Genomic DNA, 17,619 nt, shown 5'->3' with positions numbered 1-17,619 from the left:
GATGGTTCTGTATATATGGTCACAAACTTTTTGTTGTTATAGCTTCACTTAAGTAGTTGAAAGTAGGCACTAGCTATGAGCTCCATGGGAATATCGACACACACAGCACAGGCAACACCCACTAAGTAAACCACACCCACACCACACTGGTCACATCTCCACATCACTTGTCACACCTCCTAACAAGGCACACAATAGGCCCTTCATAAATTTCAGCTCCAGGCCCATGTGGACCTTAATCTGGCACTGCTAATAAGTAGAGGTGCCCCCACAAAGGAATCCTCTTTTTCTTTACATCCATCTAAAGCAACTCCCAAGATAACTGAGGTATCATTTAGGTAGTACGGTAGACATAGGATGTTATGGCCTAGGTGTAACCATGGAAAGTGCCGCTCATTCTTGCAACCCTCCTATCCTTAAGACCATAGGCGTTGGAGTGGGGTGGGCAATGGGGCAGCATGCCCCCCCCCAATGAGATAGAGGCGCAGGTGGGGGTGAGATGGAGTGCTTAAACCCGTATCCCCGCAGGCGACTCCTTCTGTAAAATCAATGTGCTGCCACTGCCTGCTGTGTCTCATGTCCTCCTAGCCGGCTCTTCACTGATGCATTACTGGGAGGGAGGCGTGGCCATGCTGAGCCTGCTGGGACATCCCTGCCTCCTCCCAGTAATGCATCAGTGAAGAGCCGGCTAGGGGGTCATGGGGCATAGCAGGAAGCGGCAGCACATTGATTTTACAGCAGGAGTCGCTTGGAGGTAAGCGCCACTCACCCATACTGGGGGTGGGGGGGGGGGAGGAGTGGAAGGTTAGGGGATGGAGCGCCAAAATGTCATTTTCACTACCCCCCCCCCCCTCCAACATCACAACATTTCAGTGCCCCTGCTTAAGACTATTGGTATTCCTGGGGGATCTGTAGTGTTCTTGTAAACCTTAGTAGGTTGAATGTAAGGGTTTTTGGATTTTAATCATTACGTACTTATGTCACTGTGTACTAATATGCAATGGGGGCCATCGTCAGCCATCTCAACAATGCTAATCACATATGTACTAATATATACGAGTAGTATCGCAATGCGATGCCAGAGACCCCCGGTCGTACCTGGTGGCCTGGAGGAGAGGGTGTGCGATGGTCTCCAGGGGTCTCTGCCACCTCCCAGTCACTGGTGGTGACGTTGGCAGTCAGTCCTGGGCTCCTCCTCTTCCTCCCTGCAGCCAGAAGAAGCGATGTCTGTGTTATATGAGGAGGAGGCAGTGATCCAGGACTGTGACGGGAGCTGCCTGCATACAGTTATGAGGGGGTCGGTGTCAGCGGTGCTGGGCAGCGGGGGTGGGGCAATGCGGTAAGTAGTCCATAGACTTCTATAAGGTATCACCATAAAAAGGGGGCGATACCCTCTGCATCGAAAAGTGGGTGGACCATGGTTAGTACATGAAAAAACCCTGAAAACAGTTTTTTTTACTGCATTTTTCTCTCAGTACGTCCCGCTGTGAGTCTGGTGACCATGATGCTGCAGTTGTCATTTGGACTGAAGGGTATTCTTTTATAGAATTTCCCATCTTTTAATTGTCCGAAAGCCTAATACATTGCATGGATCTTTTGGTAATTGTACTGTACTTTTCTCTAAGTGGTCTACCTAATATTTTATACATGCTATAACACGCTGTCTTGCCTTTCGAAAGTCATGCTACGTTGCTGCTTGTTAGCCTGAGGGCTTAAATGAGCTGTGACTCTTAAAATGTATGCTTTTTTATATACATATGTTACTACGTAATATTTGTGGAGCATATTGCCAATATTTCAGATTCAATAATTGAACTACTAGTATTTATACAATTTTTTCTCTTGAATATAGATTGTAGGTATGTGCCCAGGGCAACCCAGTCTGTTAGTGCTTACAGAAGTTTTCATTTTTAAATATAGAGATTTTTTAGTTTGCTCAGATTAATTATTTCATCTTCACATCCATTGACTGTTTCAGGTGCAATGCCTAAAACTATAAAATGGCTTTAAAGAACAAAACACTAGAAATGCTGAAGGAGACCAAACAAAATAACACAAAATAACAAGACATAAAAGTCTTACTGTACTTAAAGTATCAATGTTCCATAAATGTGAATGTATATTTCAGAGAAGATCCATGAGGAAATAGACAATGTAATAGGCAGAGATCGCTGCCCATCAGTGGAGGACAGGAGTAAAATGCCGTACACAGACGCTGTCATACATGAGTTCCAGAGATTTGGTGATATCGTCCCTGCCGGAGTGGCTCATGCAACCAGTAAAGACACAACCTTCAGGGGACATCATTTACCAAAGGTAGTTTTGTCAGAAACAATGTGAAGAAATGGTTGGATAATTCAATGGCATCTATGTTATTAACCCATTGTATTCCTATGTGCAATATAATGACTGCCTTGCATGTTTCTCCATATTGTTACATAATGCACTCCCTCTCATGCACCATAGTTCCCCTCTCCCCCTTCTTCCCAATCCCACTTACATGGTATCTCTGCCTACTTCAACCCAGGGCCGTAACTAGGTGTGTGCTGATGGTGTCTTGCCCACATCGCAAATGCACTGTGTACTGCCATCATGTCCAGTGAGTCAGTACTGAAAGCCCCACCGCCTGTCTCCAGCTGCTGCCTCTGCAAGGGATTGGGAGCAGTGTGGCAGCCGCTATGTGGCAGCACTCCCTGTCCCGTCCCGTTATTCCGTTACTGAGACCCGCCGCCGCCTTTGGAAGGTAGTGAGAGAGGCAGGCTGTAGCTCCTGGACATAAGTGTCTGTGGAATCCCTGGATGCCGGATGGCCTCCCATCCCAGTTCAGGTGAGACTGATATGGGTGGAACTGCAGGAGTGAGACAACGGAAGAGGGCACTGGCTGCTGAGTAACACGTGACCTCGCCGGGAGAAAGTCGGCTTGAGGACAGACAGAGGTGCCTCTGGTCTGTTAGGGGATGCAGTGGCGGCCAGGGTGAGGAGAGGGAGCGGTGCTATCTTGAGGGCAGCGGCGGCACATGTGAGGGTGCCTGCTGTTGAGTCAGACGTAGGGTGTCGGGAGAGGCTGTTTGTAGTGAGGGAGATCTCAGCGCTGACACCTAAATCTGATGAGGCACCGGGATCCTGATTAGGAGTTGGACTGAGCCAGTGATCCTTCCCAGTGGGTGGTGCCCAGCAACATGAAGAAGCCTGATCAAAGGCAGTCAGCAGAGAAGGGAGCCCACCACCTGCTGTGCCTGAACTAGACTACAGAGCTGGATTTGAGGACTGCAAACATGTCTTGCCAATTCTCACATATACAGTCCTGGTCCTCATATTAATATATAGAGCCATAATACTAACCCTAACCCCCCCGTCCCGCATCCAAACTCTAACCCTGCCCCTAACGTCTTTCCCTAACCCCCCAGTCCCGCAGCCTAACCCTCCCCTTCCCTGCAGCCTAACCCTCTCCTTAGTGCCTAACCCTCGTGTCCCACATACTAACACTAACCCTCTTCTTAGTGCTTAACCCTCCCTCCTGCAGCCTAATCCTAACCCTCACATCCTGCAGACTAACCCTAACCCTCCCCTAGTATCTGACCCTAACCCTCCTATCCCGCAGCCTAACACTAACCCTCTCCTCTCGCAGCCTAAACCCTCCCAGTGCCTTAACCTAACCCCTCACCCACAGCCTTACCCTAGCCCCTCCCAGTGCCTTACCCTAACCCCTCACCCTAACTCCATCCCTCGCAGCCTTTCCCTAACCTCTCCCCTGCAGTATTACCCTAACCCCATCCCCCACATTCTTACTTTAACCCCATCCCCGCTGAACCAAACCCACTATTGCTTGTCACTGGCAGCATTGACAAGTGTGTATGCACTTGCTGATGCCTGCCCGGCCGCCAGGACCTGCTGCCGTGATGACATCCCTGGGTCTAGTGTGTACCCAGCTTATCTTGTTCTTCAAATGTATCATGGTGCTTGGGGGGAACACCAAGATTGATCTTGCCTCCGGGCAACTGGGATGAAGTTACGCCACTGCACTGACACACACATACACACACTCTGCCTGCCGTAATGAGTAGAGGGGACTCTGCTGCCGTAATGTGTAAAGGGGACTCTGCTGCCGTAATGTGTAAAAAGGGGGACTCTGCTGCCGTAATGTGTAAAAAGGGGTACCCTGCTTCCATAATGTGTAAAAAGGGGACCCTGCCTAATGTGTAAAAAAGGGGGACTCTGGCTAACTAATGTGTAAAAAAGGGGGACTCTGCTGCTGTAATGTGTAAAAAGGGGACTCTGCTGCCATAATGTGTGAAAGGGGGACTCTACCAGCCTAATGTTTAAAGGGGACTCTACCTGCTATACTGTGTAAAAGGGAGCTCTGTGGCCACGCTCCTTCCCCGTGAAGCCCACCACTCTATTTTTGTCACACGTCTACGGCGTTCATTGGCCCTGTTTTGTATATATGGGGGGGGGGGGGGGGGCGCTGCCGTTTTTTGCACACAGCGCTAGAATGTCTAGTTGCGGCACTGCTTCAACCTACTGTTCTTTCTAATTTCTCTGTAATTTACCACTGTGTGTTAAACTTCTATGAACTGATCATCCTGCCACCCTAGATGGCTGCCTCTACCAGAACTTTCATGGTCAGGATGAACAACCCTTTGAACTATTTATGCAGAAGGAATCTTGTTAGTGGGCCTTATTCAGACCTAGGTGCTGCAGTGGCAGTGTACGCAGGCTGAAACCCAGTGACGTTTGCACACACACAGCAGCCACACTGCACGTGCGCACACAGTGAGATGTGACGACATCTTACTTGTGCATATCGATGGTGTTATGGCAGCGTTTTCAGGGTGCAGTCTGGAATACACAGGCATGTCTGGACCGTTTGCCGCAGTGACTGTGTGTGACATCACGCAGCCACCGTGGCCAGAAACATGGCGGGTAGCTAATCGGCAGGTGTGAAAGCATCGCCGATGTGCAATGCTTTTGCATGTCTGTGAGTAGGGTGAAGGGGAGGGGGGGGTGTACAGGACCCGGCATGTGGGGCGGAATTGCCCTGTGCTGGGCGTCCCTCCACATGTCAAAGTTCTAGATCATAGATGTGCGTTTTTTCACACATCTACGATCAGATCTGAATTAGGCCCTGTGACTGTTCATTTTATCATTGTATGCGTTATTTCCATGTATTGATTATCACAATTTGCAACCATTATAGTGCGCACAACGTTTCTGCCCTGTCTGGTACTCTGCTGTAAAGAATGAACATGAATGGTTCTGATGATTTTGCAAGGATCGCACTCAGCATTTTTAACTCCCCATTATGTGTCTCAATTCCAGGTTATTCTGCCTGGTGTATTTCTATGTGGTGTGCCTCACCTGGATCCTTCATGTGTAGGCAGAGCCGCCCAAGCTTATTTTTTTAGTAAGCAGAAATACATTTTGGCGCCCCTTGATTGGTTAAACTTTTGGCATGTGCAACAAAATGGGATGTGGTCCCTCAAGAAAACATGGCCATACAATTGTACCCCCAACGGTACAGGGCAATAATGGGTGACAGGGAGATAGTAGGTAACTGGTGAGGCAGGGGTGATGGGGAGTTAGTGGGTGATTGGTAAGGCAGGGGTGACAGGGAGATAGTGACCAGGGACATTGTACAGGGACCAGAGGGACACTGACACACACACACACACACACACACACACACACACACACACACACATATATTGGGTAGGGAAAGCTGGCAGCCATGCAGAGGCACATACAGTACCTTCTCACCTCTATCATAGGGCAGCTCCAGCTCTCCATTGTCACCACATGCTGCACTGTTCCCTTTCCCTGTTTCCACACAGCTGGGCCTTTGTAAGAAAGCAGCCTGTGTCCGGGGTGAGCGGTGCTGCAGACAGTGAGTAACGGTAACTCACTGTCTGCAGCAGCGCCCTCTACTGTTTGTCACTCTATGTGGGCCGCATACCCCGCAAAAGCTTCAGGCCAGCCCTGTGTGTAGGATAAATAATTCTTGGAATTGATGACCCAAAATAATTGTCACACCTTAGTATTATGTTCATGGTTTCTGTATTTATTTATTTATTTTAAACCTAAACCTATTATGTTACACACACTATCTGTTAAACACCTTCAGTTCTATTGGAGGAAAGTGCTAAATACACAAATAAATAAATAAATAAATAAAAGTAATAATAATAATAATATTAATAATAATATTTACTTTATCCATAAGAATATGTATCTTCTCTTCGTTCTTTTTTTCCCATATCTAAACAATTTTCATGTTTTTCTTTGATATTTTTTTTTCTGGTCACCACCAAAGCCCTGAACCTTCAAAGACCTAGCATGCCTACATATTTCATGTGTTGTATCTATGACTAAGGTGGAAAAATAATATTAATATTTTTTTTTTCAGGGTACCTTGGTGTTTCCAATCCTGACCTCTGTCCTGAAAGACCCCAAACAGTTCAAGAACCCAACAAAATTTGATCCTGGGCACTTTCTTGATGAGAATGGTGGCTTTAAGAAGAGTGATGCATTCATGCCATTTTCTACAGGTACAAACATGTTATACTATTTGAGTTATAACTAGTTAAAGTGAAATTGTGATTATATTTTGGAATTACTGATTTTGACGTATCATGACAGTTCAAATATATTATATTAAATATATTGTGCACCGATTATTAAGAATTAAAAAAATATATACAAATTATTTGGCGTACAATGCTTGTACAGAAGGCAGAGGGACAAATGGGGAAAGGGGAAGAGGCACAGATAAGGGGGCACAGGTACAACTATCAAGTAGGTAAAGGCATACCTGAGGTGACATCAGCACAACTGCGGAAATTAAGAGTAGCTCTATTACTGTACATTACTATGTAAGTTGTCCAGCCAGATGGAAATGGGGGAGGAGAAAAATTAAGGAGGAGAGCTTGGGGTGGGGACAGAGAGAGGGAAGATGAATGTATATGGGCTAGACTGAAGCCTCTGAGATAGAGGAGTCCAGGGCAGGTGAAGCACATGCCCCCATATCAATCCAGCTCTGCTGGTGATGCTCATTATAATCTAACAGGGAGCAGCCTGCATCAATGTTCTTATCAGTGAACTGCATTATAAACCAAATACAGATGTCTGCCTAAGAATAAGAAACAGTTTGTGGCTTGGATCATCAGGGATAATGGATCCACATGTCAGTCTGAGTTCCTTACATTAGTACCAACTGTGACCAGGGTTCCTGATTAGGTCATATTTAATGAGAAGTTCCGGAACTGAGCTCCTGCTGGATCCTGCTGAATAGCACTGCATATGTTACATTATAATGCGCAGCACTGTGGTGTATTTTCTTTAGTGCATTATTCTGGTAATTTATCAGGCATGAAATATATTTATAAAGGGGCCCAGACCATAAATTCTCCAATGGTTAGCCAAGCCTCTTTGTTGGCTGGCCACTCCCCCCCTCCCGGAGGCTGGCCACACCCGTAAGCATGGGGCCCTACCACTGCATTACCCCGGTGGGCCCCAGATGACCCAGTCCGAAACTGACTGTGACCTTCTGATGGCAGCCCTGGGTGTGCATAGTGCATGGAGGTATCAGATGATAAATATGCCACCTAGAGCAATGCAGTTACACCCATACCGATGGTTAGGCAATTAAAAAAACTGTTTACAACTGGCATATTTGACCCAGGACATTTATGAGCATCATAGGCAAGTACACAGGCATGTTTACTAGCAGTTAGTATCCAGTGGGACATTCTTTTAGTGTTATAAATTGTTATAAATTGTTTTACTGTTGCTGTTTACCTTAGAAAAGCAAGTGATTTATATAAAATATATACATTTGTACAGAATTACCAATTATTTATTAAGTTTCATAAAAATAATCCGAAAAGTCATCTTTTAAATAGTTTCAGGTAAATACCATTTACATAATCTGAATCCGTATTACTGAACAATTTATGTTTCATTCTGTCTCCCCAGGGAAACGCATGTGTATGGGGGAGGGTCTGGCTCGGATGGAACTCTTCCTCTTCCTCACCACTATACTGCAAAGGTTTACACTGAAGACTACATTGGACAACAACAACATAAAAATAACACCAGAACCAAAGACCAATAGTTCTCGACCTATGCCCTATAAGATGTTTGTGGTCCCTCGCTGATCAAGTACTTAATGTATATTAGATCCATTGACACAACACAACTGCCTTGCTATCCCTCTCGCGTGAAGCTCTTATTTTAATAACAAAATGTATTTCCAGTTCCCATTTTCATGAGCACATATCACCTTAAAAATGGAATAACTTGAAAAATAAAAATACACAACACTATAAAATTATTGTGGTGTTGCTTTGTTTTCTTAAGTATGTTACAATGAATACTGGAGCTAATTTAGCATCAGTAGCAGACATTGCTAAATTGCAAAATATGCTACTGAGAAGTAGAAGTGCCACCCTGCCATACGACGGCACTTAAAAAGGTAATTGCAGTACAGGCAGCGTATTACCGGTAGAACCCCTGCAAATGCAACATGGCGGCATATGCAGGCGCACCAGCACTCTGTTTTACCTCACAGCGGCCACGCGTGTCATCACGTGGACGCCCCTTTAATGGTGCGAACACACCCCCTAATGCCGCGTTGCTGCCCCTCCACCGCCCACTGCTGTCAATCAAATTTTGATCGGATTCTACCCGGAAGCGATGGCAAGGTGAAAGTCTGCGCATGCACAGATGTCCGAAAATTACCCGTTTGCTAATTTTGGATATCTGCAATTGATACTGAATCAGGGCCACGGTTTTGACAACTTGGCCTTTCTCTTACTGTACACTACGCTCCTGTCCTCTGTGTTTAAAAGTAATTTCTGCTTCATGTACCCTAGGAAAACATTGTTTAACAGTTTGGTGAAATTATATATTTGGTATAAAGATAAAAATTACCTTTAGTGTAAAATACAGTAGTAAAGAGTTTTAAGCTGTTACCATGAAGTTGTCCTTTGACATATCTACTGTTGCTGGAGTAATCACCAGTCTTGGTTTGGAAATTGCTGTCCACACAGCCTGCTTGAGGGATCATAGCCTACTGCTCCTGTCAGAAGGAGCTGCACAAGGGGGCCGGAGATTGCTGCGGCAACTATCAGGGGAGCGTGACAGGGTGGGCCAGAGACTGCTGCCGTTGCTGCTGCTAGTACTTGAGGAGCTTGATGCAGAGAGCCGGGGACTGCTGCAAAAAAGAAAAAGATCCGGGGGTGCACACGGATAGATAAGTATAAACTTAACTATATTACTGTATAAGTGGCTTTTTTTTCCCTGACCTTCTGTATCTCCACTTGTCCTTTATTGTATTGTTTTATCAATTACTGTTCTGTTCAGCAACCGTGCCAGTGTGCATATATCTGCGTGGGGTGTGTGCAAACAGCTGCCATGGAAGCCCAGGTAACTGATCTAGAGCAAACCGCTACACGACTGAGGTATTTTCATAATCTCGAGCAGAGATTAGATAGAACGGCTGAGGAGTTGCAGGGGGGGGGGACATCGGTAGCCGAGGACAACCAGGTAGCCAGCTGGATCACAGTTAGAAGGAAGAAAAAGAGGCGGAGGCACGACATCTCTGAACTAACAAATCCCAATAAATTCACCCGTTTGGACCAAGATTCGGAGGATGGTAGTGAGGAAATGATGAAGCTGGTGGAGACTGTTCCCTATAGCAACCAGAGGAGCGGTCCCTTTGGCACATATGGGAGAAAAGAAAGCGAGGCACCTAGTCAGACTGTGTGGTAGGGGATTCTATTATCAGGAAGACATATGGGGGAATCTGCAACCGGGACCATGATCGCCGTACAGTCTGTTGTCTCCCGTGTGCTCAGGTATGGCACATCGCGGACTAGGTAGAAGGATTGTTGGGAGGGGCTGGACAAGTCCCGGCAGTCTTGGTGCATGTTGGCACCAATGACAAAGTTAGTGGTAGGTGGGATGTCCTTAAGAAAGATTATAGGGACTTAGGCCAGAAACTAGAGGCAAGCACATCTAAGCTAATTTTCTCTGAAATATTAACCATGCCACCTGCTGGCCCAGGGAGGCAGAGGGAGATTAGAGAGGTAAATGTGTGTCTTATAAACTGGTGTTGAAGAGTGGGGTTTGTGTTCCTAGAACACCAGGCAGACTTCTCAGTCAGGTGCCATATTTTTTTGTCACGATGGATTGCAGCTGAATGAGGAGGGGGCAGCAGTGCTGGGGGGAAGGATGGTTGGAAGGATGGAGGAGTTTTTAAACTAGATGCCTGAGGGGAAGGTTTAGCTAGAAACTATGGGTGAGAATAGTGAAGATGGAGGTAGTGAACGAAATGTGGTTGGAGAAGGAGGGAGGGAAAGAGCAGTCGGCAAGGGCATATACATGGGTGCTAACAAGGGTATTACTTAAAGGTATTGCCAAAACACTAACTAACGATGATTATGGGTCATCATCACTGCATATAGAAAGTGATGTCCCCAGCACAAGGGGAAATACTTATCTTAATTGTATGTATGTAAACGCTAGAAGACTTACAGGCAAAAAGGGGGAACCAGAAGTCCTTGCAGCACGCAAACAGTATGATATTATAGGCATTACTGATACTTGGTGGGATGAATCTCCTGACTGGACAGTCAATCTAGAGGGTTATACGCTATTCAGGAGCGATAGATTAAGTAAATGTGGTGGAGGGGTATGTCTTTATGTAAAGCCATTTTTAGAACCTGCTATACGGGAAGATGTCCACGAGGAGACTGGAAATACTGCTGAGACATTATGGGTAGAAACTACATGTGGGGAAAAGGGAACAAAAAAGATAGTATTGGGGCTGTGCTACATGCCACATGGTATTAATGTGTCTGATGAGAAAATGTTACTGAAGCAAATTGAAAAAGCAGCAGGAGTAGGTGACGTAATAGTAATGGGAGGTTTTAACTATCGGGAGATAAATTGGACAAATGATTCATGTGATTCTGACAGAGGTAAAATGTTTTTAAACACACTAAATGACAACTACTTACTTTAATTAACCAAGGAACCAACTAGGTACAATGCAACCTTAGACCTGATATTAACTAACAATGGGGAATTTATATAAAATATTATAGTAGGGGAGCCCATAGGAAACAACGACCACAATATGGTCACATTTAAAATCAGTTTTCATAGGCAGTCCTATATTGGCTCAACTAGGACTCTAAACTTTAGCAAAGCCAACTTCGACATGATGAGGGAAGCTTTAAGGGACATTGAATGGGAAATTTTGTTTCAAGGAAAACATACTACAGAGAAATGGGAGGTATTAAAATCACTGCTCATTAGTAATACTTGCAAATGTATTCCCATGGGCAGCAAACAAAGGACAAAAAATTCCAAACCAAACCAATGTGGCTTAACAAAAAGATTAGGGAACTAATTGTCAAAAAAAGGTGATCATTAAAAAAATACACATCAGACGGGAATGCAGAGTCATTCCAGGACTATAAGGATTGTAACAAAATAAGCAAAAAAGAAATTAGAGCGGATAAAGTAGAAACTGAGAAGCTAGTAGCAAAGGAAAGAAAATCAAACCCCAATTTTTTTTTAAATATATCAACAGCAAAAGATTAAAGAAGGAGAGTATAGGCCCTTTAAAGGACAAGCTGGGAGTTTTAATCAAAAACAATAATGACATTGCGGATAAATTAAATGAGTTTTTATCATCGGTATTCACAAGAGAGGACCAGATGCAGGGATTAACACACAATCTCAACAAAGATAATGTCTTACTGCTAAATGCTTATTTAAGTGAGGAGGTAGTATGTGACAGATTAAAATAAAATTAGATTAATAAATCACCTGGTCCCAACGGAATTAACCTAAGGGTTCTCATGGAGCTTCACTCTGAACTAGCAAGACCACTATTTTTGATCTTCAATGACTCACTTGCATCAGGCATGGATCTCAAATACTGGCATATAGCATAAGTAGTGCTGATATTCAAAAAGGGAAGTAAACCTGAACCGGGTAATTATAGACCAGTTAGTCTTACATCTGTAGTGGGGTAAGTACTGGAAGGTATTCTAAGGGATAATATTCAGAAGTTCCTTGAAGCCAATAAGGTTATTAATAGGAACCATAATGGATTTGTGAAGGACCGATCATGTCAAAAAACTTACTAGGCTTTTATGAAATGGTTAGTGCGAACCTTGATCAGGGTAAGGAGGGACATGTAATCTTTTTAGACTTTGCTAAAGCTTTCAACACAGTACCACACATGAGACTTATCTATAAATTAGAAGAACTAGGGCTAGCGAGCTCAATATGCACTTGGGACAGAAATTGGATAGATAATAGGGAGCAGCGCATTGTAGTAAATGGAATTTTTTCAAATTGGACTGTGGTGTGCCAGAAGGGTCTGTATTTGGACCAATATTGTTCAGCATTTTAATTAACCATATAGCAGTAGATCTAGAGAGCATAGTGTAAATTTTTGCAGACCATACCAAATTGTGTAAGGTTATAAATACGGAGGGAGATGCAGAGTTTCTTCAGAACGACTTAGTGAAACTGGAATTATAGGCAGCAAAATGGAGAATGAGCTACAATACAGAAGGTAATGCACTTTGGTAGCAAGAACCAAAATAACTCCTACATACTAAATTTGGTAACCTGAGGGGATTCTGTAATAGAAAAAGACTTAGATGTTCACATAGATAGCAAACTAAGCAGCAGTACCCAAAGTAAGGTTGCAGCAAAGAAAGCTAACAAGGTATTAGCATGTATAAAGCGGGGAATTGACACAAGGGATGAGAGTGTTATACTCCCATTACATAAATCCCTAGTGAGGCAACATCTTGAATACTATGCACAATTTTAGGCACCATACTACAAAACGGATATCATGGAACTAGAAAAGGTTTAGAGGCGGGTGATCAAACTGATTAAGGGGATGGAGACACTGGAATATGAGGAAAGGCTTGCAAGACTAGGCATGTTTACACTGGAAAAGAGGAAACTAAGAGGGAATATGATCAACATTTACAAATATATAAGGGGACAATACACAGAGCTTGCGGGGGACCTGTTTTTGCTTAGTTTGGAGGTGAGGAGATTTTGCACACAGAGATGTAAAGGTTTCTTCACAGTAAAGACAATACGTGTTTGGAATTCCCTGCCTGAGAGAGTTGTAATGGCGGACTCGGTCAACACCTTTAAGAATGGGATAGATAAGTACCTAATGGATAAGGATATGCAGGGTTATGGTGCATAGTCACGCACTATAGTTATTAAAAAAAAAGAGGAATAAACACAATGACCGACATTAGCTACAGACAAAATTTGTCCTAAAAATAATACAGCGTAGGAGATGTCAAAGTCAAAAAATATTCCAGTACACACAATACGTACTAACAACCCACACATGCCCGCTGCGCGTGCACTTGTTCCACCGTGCGTGCACATATCCGCAATTTGCGTATGGCCGCTCCCGCGGCCCTGCGTGTGGTGTGGGTATTTACGGCAGAGTTTGTGAGCGCATGGAGGGCTATCAAAACATTACATATTTAATCCAAATAGTGCACATTGTACACATAGCCCCCCTGCACCACATCAGCAAGTATCAACAGTTTAAATGATTTCAGAACAAAGGGATTCACCTTTGCATGATAGGAGGGGACAGACTAAGGTTATAAGGTGGTGTCTGGTATCCTGCTGTAGGGTATTTTAAGGGTAACATTCCGGTGTTGGTTTGCGGAAGATCTCATGTTCCTGTGGATAGTTATGTGCAGAAGCAGAATATAGATATAAACTGTATTTACTGTATATTATGTATGCGGCGTGAATCCAGAGAAGACCACTGACAAAAGCAGTTGAGAAAGACATCGCCCACCTTTTCAAATCAACCTATGACCTTTCCTGTACTGTAAAGATGCATCCCTGTGTCCAATGGACAAAGGGATTACAATATCCATTGCATTGCTTTTGGAAGACTTATATAAATAAAGCCTGCTGCAGGCCGGCCAGGGACAAGACTCTTAACGCTATCTACCTGATTAGCGGAGGACTGGACCAGGAAGCGCATGCGAATATTCTCACGTATGTACATTGACTGTAGCCATGTGGTTGTATTGTAGTGCATAATTTGTATTGTTAAACCCCTTTTCAGATATATTACTCTGTGGTGTCGGAACCCAGTGTTTAACTACAAATCGGTGTTGTATCCTCTTTTCCCTGCTAGGGTTTAAAGTGTATTACATTGCCTAACTATGTAAGGTTCAAAAGTGTATTAATAAGGTGTGTACGCACTGCGGGTACTTTGTACTGTCAGCGCTGCATAAGGTGTAAAGTATAATATCACTGTATTGCATTATTAATCAAAGGTTTAAAGTGTATCTCTGGGTGTGTTGGGTTTATGCGCCAGTCATCCATTTTTTGCTCATAGCAGTGTTCCCTAACCTCCCCCCTGCCCACGGGACACTGCAGCCCGCAGGTGGGACATCAGGAAAGCTGGGAGGTATGCAATGTGTGGGGACCCTAGGATGGCTGCCCCTGTTACCCTTCCTTTAATCTGGACATGCCATCCAGCTTGCTGCAGCCTTTGGCCTTCAACAGATAAAAACAACATTCGGAGCTGTGAGGTGGTCAAAATTTACTGGAAGTTAGTGGAAGTCGATGTAATTGAGGTTAAGAATACTGTAGGAACAAAAAAGGCCCAAATTATGTGATTTTAGTTTTTTTGGATAAAAAAAAATCCCAAACCAAAACTAGTTACAGCCAAAAATCAAAATCAAATCCCCCCCAAAAAAGAGTGTCTCCATCCGGGCGGGCGCGTGCGCCCAAACAGAGATGCTTACAATGGGAAGCATCTCTGTGCATTCCCGGCGTACGTAGGTGGACGGATCACCTAGTCACGCCGGGAGTGCACATCTGCGAGGCAATGATAACGGAGGCTCCATCTGTAGCTGTTAGTCAACGTGTAACGCGGCTGACAGTGTGGCGGGGTTTAGCGATCTGCAAAAACAGTGTGCCTGAGGGCTGCACAGCGGGTGCGGGCTGGTGGAAATGTGAGCACAGGCCGCAATTGACCGGACTTTGGACATGCCTACTGTAGATGAAATGTGTACATTTAAACAAAACCATGCCTGCTTTTAATCTGTTTAACAATATTCTTTTGTGGGGAAATAGTCATTGAAAACCACTGCCTGTGTAATGTCAATCATAGTTTACATGTCAACAGAGCTTCTGAGTGTTACATTCATCTAATAACCACACTACTCCTTGGCTTCACTCTTAAAAGCAATCATTTCCTGGGTGAAGTACTGTAAATTCACCAGGTACTAGGATGGTAGGTACTAGGCTGTCGCCAGGACTTGATGCAGGAACAAGTAGATAGCATGGAACTAGGTGAACATAGGAGTGAACAGAAGTGTATAAATAAGCTGCAGAAAGCAAAGACAGGGAGCAAGATCAGGAGAGAGGCAACTATTAGGGAGGTACTGATAGAGACAAAGAAAACAAACCCAGGACCAGGCAAAGACTAGGGACAGGCAGGGATGCAATAACCAACAAGGCAAGTTTCAGGGCAGAGTGCTTGCAGTAAATGGCAGAAAAGCCACCAGAAGCTCAGCAGGGCAGGTGATTTCTGACAGACAGACGCTATGACCAACAGGGAGGCTAAGCCCTACCAGCTTTTTACCAAGATGAGGGACCAATCGCAGGCTTCAACAAAGGCAAACCCCCTCTAATAATAACACAGTGCAGCTGAGCGGCCACACATCTTATTGAAGCATCCTGGCTGTTTAGAAACAGCCGGGAACAACATGAACGTGGCTGACAAGAGTCCCGGTTGCCTAGCATCAGTCGGGCCCCTGTGCAGCTGCCTCTTAGGGCCATGCCTGTGCAATGTGGACCCCACTCAGGCTGCAAATGCTTCTTAATCAAAGATCTGCAGCCTAGGAACCTGAGACCAAAAGGAAGCTATTGATCACAAGACTGTTATATTAGCACAAATACTAGTAAATAATAAAGCAAAAAAGTATTAACTTAAAAATAATAATCAATACAGAAAGGAACTGATTTCTAAATGGTGCGCAACAAAAGGTGCAGCCTCAATCTAAAATCACACAATAGGGGCGTCTCCCTCACCCCCACAAAACAATACAATATGGAACAAAAATAGGGTGAAATAGAAATGTGGCGCTCCTAACAAAAAAATAATAATGTTGACACAAACAAATAATTCCCTCTAGGTATAGTGTAGCATACAGTATATATAGCATGTGTTTTTCATAGATTTTACTGTCCTCAGGATCAATCACATATTCTAGACGTGGAAGTGGATGGAGGTGACTGACACAGCTTTTCTTCACCCACCAAAGAGATTAAAATGTATTTTGAACCTTTATCTTTGCAAACTTTCTTCTGTTGAAATAAATGATTGGTCAGTGTTGTCTCATAGTCTAATCACTAGCGTGTGCAGCACATTTTATTATAGGGTGCACTGTCTGAGGGGTGTGTCTAGCACCGCATTTTGGGCATGTCAAGCACCATCTATTGATGGTCAACGCATATAAAATATACACCCTTGTACCAATCCTAATAAAGCAGATACATTGTCAGATGTTGTGGTGTGCACCAAACAAACACCCCTGATGGCACTCACTGCAATTACACTTCGACTCCTCAGCCTGGTCTGGCTCCCCCTCTCTTTCCCCTGCAAGCTGCAGCAGCTTACTTACAAGTCGGTAACTAAACTGACAATGACAGTCGCAGACTAGTTACTGCTGCTGCTGGAAAAAACGAGTGACGTGTCAATGCTGCTGCAGACTGCCTGCCAGTATTGAACTTGTCTTCCTAAGAGGAATGCTGGCTGCATGCTGTTCCTCATCAGTGGCTGGCATTGGCATAGCATAGAAAGAGAAAGGTGGGCATGTGACGGGTGGGCATGCGAGCAGCATGACGTAATCACGTCACATCAAACTGTTTTTGTACGTGGAGGTAGAGCTGGGAGTTTGAAAGCCGGTGGCAGTGGCACCCTTGATTAACCCAGGCGTTTGGTCAGTAATGCAGTCCTGACAGGGTGCAGCGCAGAGGGGACAGTAATCAGCCTGCTCGGTGATTGCTGTATCAGGCATGCGAGATCGGGGTGCCAGACATTAGGGGGTGCCTGTGCGCACCAGGCACCCCCCCTGCGCACACCTATGAGTCTAATACCAATTTTTTACAGTAGATGGCAGTAATACTCTAATAAGTATTAACCTGTATGGTCTAATAAATTACAGTAATTGCTAGATTATGTATGTAGAGCAAAACATAATGAGTAGCTATTTCAGTCTATTTCTAAGCAGACTTAGAACATTTGAAATCTGATTTATGACTTGACCCAAAGTGTTGGAATGTGAATGCCAGGGTTGGACTGGCCCACAGGGGTACCAGGGTACCCACCGGTAGGCCCCAGTGCCTGAGGGCCCACTCCTTCCTCTAGGGATCAGGTTCCAGACTGTGCACTGGTATTATACATGGTAGATATGTTGCATTAAACTGCACTAAACTATTGTGTATTTATGTTGAAGCTGACCACACCCCCTTTGTAGGCTGGCCACACCCCTAAGTATAGGCCCCTATCACTGCATTCTCCCGGTG

The 17,619-nt window shown here is 44.5% G+C and overlaps 1 protein-coding gene across 1 annotated transcript in view; it reads left to right on the top strand.

The window, feature by feature from the left end:
- Positions 1-8,329, top strand: part of LOC134949326 (cytochrome P450 2C23-like) — a 52,951-nt gene extending 44,622 nt beyond the window's left edge. Inside the window, exons 7-9 of the mRNA XM_063937824.1 lie at positions 2,129-2,316; positions 6,404-6,545; positions 7,972-8,329. Of these exons, the coding sequence (XP_063793894.1) occupies positions 2,129-2,316; positions 6,404-6,545; positions 7,972-8,153 (512 nt within the window). The 3' untranslated portion in view covers positions 8,154-8,329. The remainder of the gene's footprint in view (positions 1-2,128; positions 2,317-6,403; positions 6,546-7,971) is intronic.
- The last annotated feature ends 9,290 nt before the right edge of the window (positions 8,330-17,619 follow it).

This window comes from Pseudophryne corroboree, chromosome 8, assembly GCF_028390025.1.
Source record: "Pseudophryne corroboree isolate aPseCor3 chromosome 8, aPseCor3.hap2, whole genome shotgun sequence".
In the NCBI taxonomy this organism is placed as follows: Eukaryota; Metazoa; Chordata; class Amphibia; order Anura; family Myobatrachidae; genus Pseudophryne; species Pseudophryne corroboree.
The sequence above is the reverse complement of the archived record's forward strand: the minus strand, read 5'-3'. Positions and strand labels throughout refer to the sequence as shown.